Genomic DNA, 12201 nt, shown 5'->3' on the forward strand with positions numbered 1-12201 from the left:
CCATTTTGAGTGGTAACTAAGTTTTGAAACAACTTCCCAAACATATCAATATAGTTACTGTTTTACCTGTCTACACATTTGTTTGATGGTCATAGTAGGTACACTGTGATTAAAGCACTAAAACAATAACATTCCTACTAAAGTGTTTTAGGATGGGTAATCAGTCAGAAATCACAGCCTCCTTAGAACAGCTTAAAACAATGCAATATTCAGATTAACATTTTCATCCCATATGATGCTAGACTTTATTAAGAAGGTGGGTGTGTGCCTGTGCACTGTGTATGTCTATAAGCCACTGAGCAGAACTTTACGGACCATTTACACATATACCTTTTTTTGCAGTATATCAGAGAAGCAGGGAAATGTTCCCCCAGCTAGAAATGTTAATAAAGCAGAAATAAATTATGCAAGTAAAAACTAGAGCCCAGAACTGGATGCTCTTCTTAGCAAATGTAGTACGTACCTTCTTTCTGGGGAATGAGTGATAATTGAATTTTGCCCAGATATCTTCTAGCAATGACTGCCTTAAAATTGTCAATTTGGTATTTGGTAAACCACAGTTGTTCTGTGAGCAATATTGTAATGGGTATTTATGGATAAAATCGGTTCTATGTCCTCTGGAACGAACCATACAATGAACTGTGTTACAAGGTATGATTTTCAGGTGGCAGTGGGTTCAGGGACGTGATGGCATCAGAGCCAGGCTTTGTAGGATAAGTAGAATTTCCACATGTGGAGAGGAGAAGGCAGAGCTTCCCAGACTAGAACAGTGCCAACTAAAGCATGGAGGCAGGAGCTGGAGCGTATGTTTATATAATTGAGTGGTGCTCACACCTAGCCAAGGGTTAGTGTTACCTGAAAAACATTGTAAAAAAAAAAAAAAGAGAGAGAGAGAAGAAATAAAAAAGTGAAAGAAGAACTCCAGGCTCCCCACCATGGAGATCTAATTCAGTGAGGGAGAGAAGGCCAAGACACATGTTTGTCTGCCTTTCTTCTTTTCTTTTCTTTTCTTTCTTTTCTTCTTTCTTTCTTTCTTTCTTTCTTTCTTTCTTTCTTTCTTTCTTTCTTCTTTCTTTCTTTCTTTCTTTCTTTCTTTCTTTCTTTCTTTCTCTTTCCTTCCTTCCTTCCTTCCTTCCTTCCTTCCTTCCTTCCTTCCTCTCTTTCTTTCAGATTTATTTATTTATTTATTTATTTATTTACTTATTTATTTATTTTAGAGAGAGCGAGCAAGAGCAGGGAGCGGGGGAGAATCTCAAGCAGGCTCCCTGCTGAGCGGGGGGCCGACAAGGGGCTCTATCCTATGACCCTGAGATCATGACCTCAGCCAAAATCAAGAGTCAGACGCTTAACCAACTGAGCCACCCAGGCACCCCAGACACATATTTTTCTAAAATCCCCGTGGGTGATTCTGAAGCACAGAGTGGAGACCCAGTGCTGTGGTCTAATATGTGACAAGGCTGTAAAGGTTATGGGGATACTATGGGATATGCTGCTAGAAAGATACTTCAGAGCCAATGATAACTGAGTAACACTATTTGGTTTTTGTTTGCTTCCTTTTTTAAATTTGTTACATCACCACTATTCCTTCATTAGATATCAACCAGATAACCCTTACACAAAATTTGACCTCTCGTGTGAATCCAAAGCAAAACCTATTAAATGAGATGAAGAGGAGGAACCAGTCAAGAATCTTGTTTCAGTTAGATATTGCTGTATAAACTCCCCCAAAACTTAAAACAACAATCATTTTATTATCACTTATAATCCTGTGAGTTGACTGGACTCTACTAGGCAGTTCTGCTCCCTGTGACGTTGGCAGGGGCAGGCCACGGTCTTCTGGGGGATCAGTCCAACTTGAAAGTCCAAGATGGCTCGCTCGCATGGCTTTAAGCTGAGAATTCAGCTGGGGCTGTCCTCTGAAACATCTTCTTGGGCTTCTCACTGCATGGCATTTGGACTCCGGAGGAAGTGTCTCAAAAGCAAGCATTCAAAAAGGCCCCCAGACTATGGGGCGCCTGGCTGGCTCAGTCAATGGAGCGTGTGACTCTTGATCTTGGGGTTGTGAGTTCAAACCCCACATTGGATGTAGAGATTACTTAAAAATAAAATCTTAAAAAAAAAAAAAAAAAAAGAGGCCCAGACTACTAGGCTTCTTCTAACCTTGTTTTGGTAGTCTCAGATACATTCTGTTAGTTTAGTCGACCAACTCACCAAGACCACTCCGTTTCAATGGCAGGTGACTTAAACTCTGTCTCTCTTTCTCTCTCTCTCTCTCTTTTTTTTTTTACGATTTTTAAAATGTATTTATTTGAGAGAGAGAGGGGTAGGGAGAGGGAGAGAGAATCTGAAGCAGACTCCACGCTGAGCATAGAGCCCGACTCAGGGCTCCATCTCAAGACCATGAGATCCTGATCTGAGCCGAAACCAAGAATCTGACCCTTAACCAACTGAGCCACCCAGGTGCCCCAGACTCCATCTCTTGCTGGGAGGAGCAACGTGTGTGTACAAGGAAGGAAGGAAATAGATGGCAATCATGTTCTGGAGAATTGCGACTGCAATCTGAATGCACCAAGGACTACAACATCAAAATACATAAAGGGGAATTGTAGGAAATTGAGATAGATGTCGCCAAAAGTGCAATGAGACAAAACAATAAGTAAGGATAAAAGGAATCTGAATAACGTAAAGTGCTTATGTAATAGATTTATGTATTGAATTCCTTATCTGACAGTAAAGAATATTCCTTTATTTCAGGCATCCATAGAATCTCTGCTCCCCCCAAAAGAGAAGCTCTTGAACCCCTATATACTGGTATAAATCTGAAACCTATAAATCTGTTTCCTGACCTGTCAGCCTTGCAGAACTAGTCAGGGTGGTGTTTGTTTCATCTGCTACTACACACTACTCTTGTATTAAGTGAGGTTCTTCCTATTGGAGAAGCCTGGCCTCTGGATGACTTTTTCTACACATGGTGTAAATAATTGAGTTCTACATTCTCTTGTAAGTTCTTGGTTTCTTATTTGTTTTCTGAAAAGAGTGGCATTGAAGGGGGCTTTATTTTGATTCCCCACAGTCTCATGATAAGAGTAGTTTTGACTTGTCCTGGGTGCTCTTTATACTTCAGGGTCAACATCCAGCAGCCACTGGAATCCTCTTCTGATTCCCCGATAATGCTGACGTAGGCACTGAGCTGGAACCCTTGCCAACACCTGTTTTCCATTTATTGTTTTTTTTAAGCCCCTTAGGAAAAAAATAATAGTGTTAAGATCTGTGTTTGTTTAGGTCTTTGCTTTGCTTTCTGAAACTCAGTTACTTTACCATCCGAGTAAGAAACAGAGTCTGAGGTGGGAACCCAGGTTGTGGGGGTGATGTCATTTCCTGGCCTGTCAGCGATGAATCCGAGTTACTTACTGCTTCTATCTCAGGGTCCCCATGTGATGCCAGGCACTCGTTCTGAGCTGGCATTAAACCAGCTGAGATGAGAAGTCGAAGCGACCAGCCGTCTTCCTCGGTAACACTCAGGTCCGTTTGCCGTTGCAGGTCGTCACGCTGTGGTACAGAGCTCCAGAAGTCTTGCTTCAGTCCAGCTACGCCACCCCCGTGGACCTCTGGAGTGTTGGCTGCATATTTGCAGAAATGTTTCGTAGAAAGTAAGAAATGCATTTTGTTTCACTCTGTCTTCCTTGGAAAGAGACTTTTTGGGTCTTTGATAAATTAAGTGGCAGCATAGCATTTCTGTTTCAAATAAGGTCATGAGATATATATATACATATATATATGTATGTGTGTGTATGTATATATGTATGGAGATATATATATATATCCAGATCCACCTGCTTCGGGCTACCACATCTAAGCCTGTCCTGGAAACGAGTTCTCAGTCCTAAATAGTGTAGCTTTGTAGGACTCCAGCTTCCAGCTCTTGGAACTCTTGTTTGGAAAGAAACATGCCATTGTTCTTACAACTTATTTTTATTGGTGATGTTAGGACGTAGAAGTGTCCTCAAGGTGGACCCTGTCCACAGGAGAAGGACCAGGGCTATTACCTGTATGGAAGTTTTGTTGATGAGAATAGTTGCGTACACGTGTTCAGGGTGACAAGGACAGGGCAGGGAAGATGTCAGCAGTGCTTCAGAATACTGAAAATGCTGTCAGAATGAGGACAGATTAGACACATTCAGGCATGACAGAGAGCACAACAAGGGCCAGGGATACTGAAATGACAGAAAGAAAGGTTTTTGCTCAGACGTGGGGAAAATCTAATATTAGGCATTATCTGAAGAGAAGATTAGGGTTTGTGAAAATAGTGCATTCTCACTGGGTGTGCAAGAACACACTGGACCACAGCACACATTGGAGGTGTTTTCTGTGGCATTAATAGAGTGGGTGGTGGGCTAGATGACCTCCAGGGACCTCTGACTCTGAGAGTCTGTGATTCATTTGTTCGATTTTTCAGGTCATAAGAAATAGCCAAACAATATAATAAAGATCTGCCCGAAAAATAATCCCTACGCAGGTACCAAATTCAGCAAATCAAAATTAAGCAAAGAACCTAATCATCATCTATTAACTCCTGGTTTTCTCTTTTTATTTCCATGGGAAATGTGAGTTGGAGAGCTGAGTATATTCCCATTGCACATGTTACGTTCAAAATGGTAGCTACACGGTAGCCCACCAGGAAAAGAAGTGGTCGGTCGTTCCTTGCCTGTCTCTTTGTTCTTTTGTTTTAACCAAATGAAGCTTGGTGCATGTCATAAATTTTGGGACCGACGTTTAGAACTCAGCATTTTTTTATATGTAGCTCACAGGAGGGGATCATGCCAAAGAAATCTGTGTACATACATGTTCAGTGCTGGCCTACTGTGTGCCAAGTACAGGACCAAACCTCTTCCGTTCTGTTCCTTTTTATGCCTCCCCATGGGAGATAACTGAGATGCAGTGATAATTTGTCTAACATCAAGCAGCTAAAAAGTAGCAGGGGTATTGCTCCAGATGAAGTCTTGTGCGTTTTAGTCCAGTGTTGTTTTCCTACCAAGGAGGGAGGGAAAAGTAATATTGAATTCAGCTTCAGTGTTTGCCAAACAGGCTAATTAAGTTGTGTGGAAGTGTACTTGGACCAACAATATCAGCATCTGTAAGGACCTTGGTAGAAATGGGAATTCGTACCTCCCCCAGCCCACTGGATCGGAAGTTCTTGGGCTAGGGCTCAGCAGCCTGTGTTGGGACAAGCCCTCAAGGTGATCCTAATTCACCCTCCAGGGTAAGAACCACTGGGTTGGATGATAGGATCACCAGGGATGAGCAGTCTTTAAATGTGCAACTCCCAGACCTCTCCCTTAGAGATTCTGATTCATTACTGGGCTGGGGCCAGGCATTCTTGTTTTTTAAAGTACCTCGTGTAATTCTTTTCATCAGACAAGTGTAGAAAACATTGGGTTAAAGGATGTCAGGGGTGCCTGGGTGGCTCGGTCGGTTAAGCGTCCAACTCTTGATTTGGACTCAGGTCATGATCTCAGGGTCATGAGATCAAGCCCCGCAGCTGGCTCCCCGCTCAGCTGGGAGTCTGCTTATCCCTCTCCCCCTGCTCCCCCCACCTGCCTGCTGAAGGGAGTGCACACACTCTCTCTCTCTCTCTCAAATAAATAAATAAATAAATAAAATGTTTAAAAAAAAAAAAGATTATGGTCAGAACGGAATAAGCAGGGTAGAAGTCAGGACTGTCATTCTAGTTCATTCGGCTGAGAGCCGATTAGAGAAATGTATATTAGAATGACATTTATATCTCTAGAATTGTCCTCAAATACGAAGACTGAGTCCTTCTTTTGTAATGGGAGGAGAGTGGCAGTTATTTTTCAATAGTCTAAGACATAGGCCGGTGATGGGTATTAAGGAGGGCACATATTGCATGGAGCACTGGGTGTTGTACTCAAATAACAAATCATGGAACACTACATCAAAAACTAAGGATGTACTGTATGGAAACTAACATAACATAATAAAAATTTTTATAAATAAATAGATAAATAAAACTTGAATACCAGCGCTTCTTGATGATAAAACCAATATTTTCCTGAAAGATGTTAAAAGAAAGATAAAATTTAAGATATGTAGTGTTAGGCATTCACTAGTAAGGAATTTGCTATATTTCTAAGTATAGCTAGTCACTACTTACGGAATAATTGCAACCTGAATTTTCGTTTTATAGCATTAAAACATTTTTCCACCAAAGTGGCCCAGTCTAGCTTGCAGAATTCTGTATAACCTGCAATATATATGAAACGTTATTTGTGCTAATTCATCAAAACCTATTTTCTATTTATAATGTTTTTCCTTTGGGAAAATTCATTCTCTGTTCTAATCCAAGATGACAGGGATATCCTTCTCTTCACCCCAGCACGAGAAGGGGGGACTCAATGTCGGAGGCTCGGAAAAAGGCTCCTTTCATGATGGCAGGCACAGCTGGCTTCAGTTTGCTGAGAAAGTGAGATGGTGGGTAGAGACCCATTGGCTCTTTAGATGTGCACAAAAGAAAGTTACCCTCCCTCGGAGCCTTGCGTAGAGGTAGTAAATTGAGAATTAATTGCCTGAAGGAGGAAACAACATCAGAATCCAGGCCCATGTGCCTTTATGGCTGAAGGAGAATGAATCCAGGCCTACCACACATCATTCCTGGGCTGGGTGCCCTATCTCCTAGGTAGTTCCTGCTGGTTTGGCTTTGACCTTGAATATGGCCGTGGGATCTGACCCTTGTCCCTGCTCTGTTCGTGTTTGGTATTTCCTATGATAACACCAAGATATCTGAATGTGCATGCTCCTTACTCATGCCAGATGAGTTCTGGGGTCCAGCCCCCAGCTTGACCTGATTCTAGCTTGACTCCTGAGTCAGTGTTGACACACCTATTGCAGTATCCAGTGGAGAATTCACAAGCCATAGATTCTGAAAGCAGACTCCCTCATTACCTTAGGCTAACCCTAAATCAGAGAATCTTGGCGTGTGTCCACTCTGGGTTCCTACTTGTTACTATGGCAGTGTTTCCCAAACGCTGTCATCTTTTTTAAAACCTTCATAATTTTTGCCATATTCTTGAAACCGCTATACTTACATAATTTTTTGCCCTAAACAATTTACATTTTTTTTAATCGAAGTGTAATTGACATACAATATTATATTAGTTTCAGGTATACAACCTAGTGATTGAACATTCATGTGTATTACAAATCAATCACCGTGTTAAATTTAGCCACTATTTGTCAACCATTCAAAGTTGTTAGGTATTATTAACTACAGGCATACCTCATTTTATTGTGCTTTTGCACATACTGCATTTTTTTTTTTTTTTTACAAATTAAGGTTTGTGGCAATCCTGACTCAAGCAAGTCTGTCAGCAACATTTTTCCAACAGCATTTGCTTATGACTTCATGTCTCTGTTATATTTTGGTAATTCTTGCAATATTTCATACTTTTTCATTATTATCATGTTTGTTATGGTGATCTATGATCAGTGATTATGACTCACTAAAAACTCAGATGATGGTTAGCATTTTTTAACAATGAAGTATTTTTAATTAAGGTATATACATGGGTTTTTTAAAACATAATGCTATTGCACACTTAGTAGACAACAGCATATGTAAAAACATGACTTTTATATGCCCTAGGAGACCAAAAAATTCACTTGATTCACTTCACTGATACTCACTTTATTATAGCGGTCTGGAACCAAACCCACAATATCTCCAAGATTGGCCTGTTTTTCATTAATTTCTGCTCTCATCTTTATTATTACCTTCCTTCTACTAACTTTAGGCTTTGTTTGTTCTTTTTCTATTCCTTTAGGTGTAAGGGTAAAGCTTGTTTCTTGAGGTAGACCTGTATCACTGTAAAATTCTGTTGTAGAACTGCTTTGGCTGTGTCTCTTAGATTTTGGACTATTGTGTTTACCTTTTCATTTGTCTCAAGGTATATTTTGATTTCCTCTTTGACTTTTTCATTGACCCACGGGTTGTTTAGTGACTTGTTGTTTAGCCACCATGTGTTTATGTTTCTTCCAGTTTCTTCTTGTTGTGGTTTTTAGTTTTCATACCATTGTGGTTTGAAAAGATGTTTTATATGCTTTCAATCCTTAAATTTATTAAGACTTGTTTCGTGGCTTAATGTGTGGTCTACCTTGAAGAATGTTCCATATGCGCTTGAAAAGAATGTGTATTCTGTTGCTTTGGATGTTCTGTAAATACCTGTGAAGTTCATCTGGTCTCATGTACCACATAGGCCAATGTTTCCATACTGATTCCATACTGATTTTCTGTCTAAATGATCTATCCATTGGTGTAAGTGGAGTGTTAAAGTCCCCTGCTATTATTGTATTACTGTCAGTTTCTCCCTTTATGTTTGCTAATATTTGCTTTATGTGTTTAGGTGCCCCATGTTGGGTGCATAGATATTTACATGTGTTATATCTTCTTGTTGGATTGATCCCTTTATGATTATATAATGTTTTTCTTTGTCTCTTATTACAGTCTTTTTTTTTTTAAGATTTTATTTATTTATTTATTTGAGAGAGAGAGAGAGCACAAGCAGGGGGAGAAGCAGAAGTGGGGGAGAAGCAGGCATCCCATGGAACAGGGAGCCTGATGTAGGGCTCGATCCCAGGATCAGAGATCATGACCTGAGCGGAAGGCAGACGCTTAACCGACTGAGCCACTCAAGTGCCCCCACAGTCTTTGTTTTAAAGTCTGTTTTGTATGATATGAATATTGCTACTTTAGCTTTCTTTTCATTTCCATTTGCATGGAATATCTTTTTCCATCCCTTCATTTTCAGTCTGTGCATGTCTTTAGATCTGAAGTGAGTCTCTTGCAGGCAGCATGTAGATAGGTCTTGGTTTTTTATCCATTCGGCCACTCTGTATCTTTTGATTGGAGCATCTAGTCCATTTACTTTTAAAGTAATGATTGATAGATATGTACTTATTGCCAACATGGTGATTGTTTTCTAGTTGCTTTTATAGTTCTGGTTCCTTTCTTCTTTTGTTCTCTTCCCTTGTGACTTGGTGACTTTCCTTAGTGTTATGTTTATATTTTTTCTCTTTATGTGTGGCATATCTGTTGGAGCTGTTTGGTTTGTGTTTACCATGAGGTTCATATATAAGATCCTGTATATTATAAGAGTCTATTTTAAGCTGATGGTTGCTTAAGTTCAAGCACATTCTAAAAGCACTACATTTTTACTCCCTCCCATCCATGTTTTATGTTTTTGCATTATATTTTACATATTATTTAGTGTATTCCTTGACTATTGTAGCTCTAGATGATTTTACTACGTTTGCCTTTTAACCTTCATGCTAAGTGTGTAGGTGGTTGATCCACTACCTTTACTGTGAATTCACCTTTACCAGTGAGATTTTTTTTCTATCGTAATTTTCTTCTTTCTACTTATGCCATTTTCTTTTCTATTTAAAGAAATCTCTTCAACATTTCTTGTAAGGCCACTTTGGTGTTGATAAACTCCTTTAGCTTTTGCTTATCTGCAAAACTCTTTATCTCTCCTTCTATTCTGAATAATAATCTTGCTGGGTAGAGTATTCTTGGTTGTAAATATTTCCCTTTTAGCACTTCGAATATATCCTGCCACTCTCTTCTGGCCTGTAAAGTTTCTGCTGAAAAATCAGCTCATAGTCTTATGGGGGTTCCCATGTTCATAACTAGTTGTTTCTCTCTTGTTGCTTTTAAGGTTCTCTCTTTAATTGTTGATGCTTGAGTATAATGTGTCTTGGTGTGGATCTCTTTGAGTTCATCTTATTTGGGACTCTCTGTGTGCTTCCTGGATTTGGATATCTTTTCCTTCACCAAATTAGGGAAGTTTTTAGCCATTTTTTCAAATAGGTTTTCTATCCTTTTCTGTCTCTGTTCTCCTTCTAGGATCCCCATAATATGAATGTTAGTATACTTGCTGGAGCCCCAGAGGTCCCTTAAACTATCCTCATTTTTTTTTTCATTCTTTTTTTCTTTTTGCTGTTCCAATTGGGTAATTTCCACTTGCTTTGTTGTCCAGATCACTGATCAATTCTTCTCTACCCTCTAATCTGCTGTTGTTTCCCTCTAATGTATTTTTCATTTCAGTTATTGTATTCTTCAGCTCCAGTTGATTCTTTTTTTATATTTTCTAGACAATTTACTTTTTTTAGCCTCATCCAAAGCAAAATATATATAAAATCACAGATTTGATGAGCCAGTTATTTATTTGTCTAGTGCACACTCAAATAAATATATAACCATTAAAATTATTGAGAAACTTAGTCCATGTTCAATGCCTAAAATCATCTCTCTCACATATCACCAGTGGTATATGCCACATGTTAGAAACCTTGTAACAAGTGTTTCATTTAGTATGCAAGACCCTTTTCTAGAGAGAGAAATTAAATCCTAGTGGGGGGGGGCGCCTGGGTGGCACAGCAGTTAAGCGTCTGCCTTCGGCTCAGGGCGTGATTCCGGCGTTATGGGATCGAGCCCCACATCAGGCTCCTCTGCTATGAGTCTGCTTCTTCCTCTCCCACTCCCCCTGCTTGTGCTCCCTCTCTCACTGGCTGTCTCTATCTCTGTCAAATAAATAAATAAATAAATAAATAAATAAATAGATAAATAAATAAATAAATAATCCTAGTGGGGAAGAGAAGCATTGCATACACGATTAGTTGACTAGCCTCAGCCAGGCTGAGTGCTATGAAGAAGCATAGGGTTCTGTGAATAGGAGTAATAGGAAGACTGTTTGCAGAGAGGGAGAGAGGCTTCTCAGGGGAAGGCCAGAAGTCGAGATTAACCTTCCTTAGAGGTCACATCCTAGTTGTTTATATAAAATCGTTGAGGAATGATTATTAAGGTTCACCATTCTCCATAACCTGGGGAGAAAAATAAGAAACAAAGGGAGGTAACACTTGTCTGTCATGTGACAGACCCAGGGTCAGGCCCTTCACATGCATTATCTCAGTAAACCCACATTCTGAGGGCTATTATCCAGAGTTTCCAGATGACAAACCAAAGTCTTCTGCAAGGAGTATAAATAATTTATCCATGGACACACAGCTCTTAAGTGGCAGAGCCAAACTTGAACCCAGCTCTGCCTGACTCTGTACCCTTTGATTTTGTTCCCCCTGTCATGTCTCTGCCCTTACTGTTATGTTACCTACTGGGTCATATTTTTATCTGGAATGTTTTCTGCATTATTACAATGTAGCAGCAATGACATTTTAGAAAGGTCAAGAAGCAAGCCATATGTTTAATAGCTTTGATTTCCAGTCTCTCCTATATTAGAAAGGTTGACTGATTCTCTGATATTAAGGGTTGCCAGGGAGTTTTAACAGTATCTGTCTCTTTATCTGGGCTTTAATAATTGCCACCAATGACTTAGAGTGGCTGCTACAAAATGGATAAGCACTGAAGTTTTTTGTCTTCCTCCTTTAGCACTTTGCCTATGGGTAGCCCAACTAAACTACACATTGAGTTACATTTTATTTTATTTTTTTTTTTTAAAGATTTTATTTATTTATTCGACAGAGATAGAGACAGCCAGCGAGAGAGGGAACACAAGCAGGGGGAGTGGGAGAGGAAGAAGCAGGCTCCTAGCGGAGGAGCCTGATGTGGGGCTCGATCCCGGAACGCCAGGATCACGCCCTGAGCCGAAGGCAGACGCTTAACCACTGTGCCACCCAGGCGCCCCTGAGTTACATTTTAATACTAAAAAACGTTACTATGAATTTGGTCAGTAGACAACTAGTCAGGTTGAAGGATGACATGAGATGGGATAGGAGGGAGGGATGGAGGGATGAATGGGATAGATTGACTTTTAACCTCATAGCAAATTAAATTCACAGTTGCTAGCTATCCAGGTGATCTTGTGATCCTACTTGAAACTCTTGTCTGTGGTTTGAAAGTATGGGGTTTTCCAGGTTATAGCAAACTCTTTATAAAAAGAAAATGCATGTTTAAAAAATAAAACATGCTAATTCTTTGAAAAAAAAACTTAATTCTAAAACTAGTTCTTTGAATATGGAGATTGTGGTAAGCAGATAGTAATTCTTAGAAGTTCTGAGTTGCCAGTTCTACTGATCCCTAGCTAAGAAATGCCAAATGCCGCCAGGAAGAATTTAATAAATACGGTCACTGTTGGAAGGAAACAAACAAGGCTTCATGGTTATATTAGCCCA

The 12201-nt window shown here is 39.8% G+C and overlaps 1 protein-coding gene across 3 annotated transcripts in view; it reads left to right on the forward strand.

Moving 5' to 3' along the window:
• Nucleotides 1-12201, forward strand: part of CDK6 (cyclin dependent kinase 6) — a 240637-nt gene that overhangs the window by 164912 nt on the left and 63524 nt on the right. For all 3 annotated transcript variants that reach the window (XM_045793256.2, XM_045793257.2, XM_045793255.2), the window contains exon 5: nt 3541-3650. In XM_045793256.2, coding sequence (XP_045649212.1) covers nt 3541-3650 — 110 coding nt within the window. The remainder of the gene's footprint in view (nt 1-3540; nt 3651-12201) is intronic.

This window comes from Ursus americanus, chromosome 3 (assembly GCF_024610735.1).
Source record: "Ursus americanus isolate L20-20 chromosome 3, mUrsAme1.1.p, whole genome shotgun sequence".
In the NCBI taxonomy this organism is placed as follows: domain Eukaryota; kingdom Metazoa; phylum Chordata; class Mammalia; order Carnivora; family Ursidae; genus Ursus; species Ursus americanus.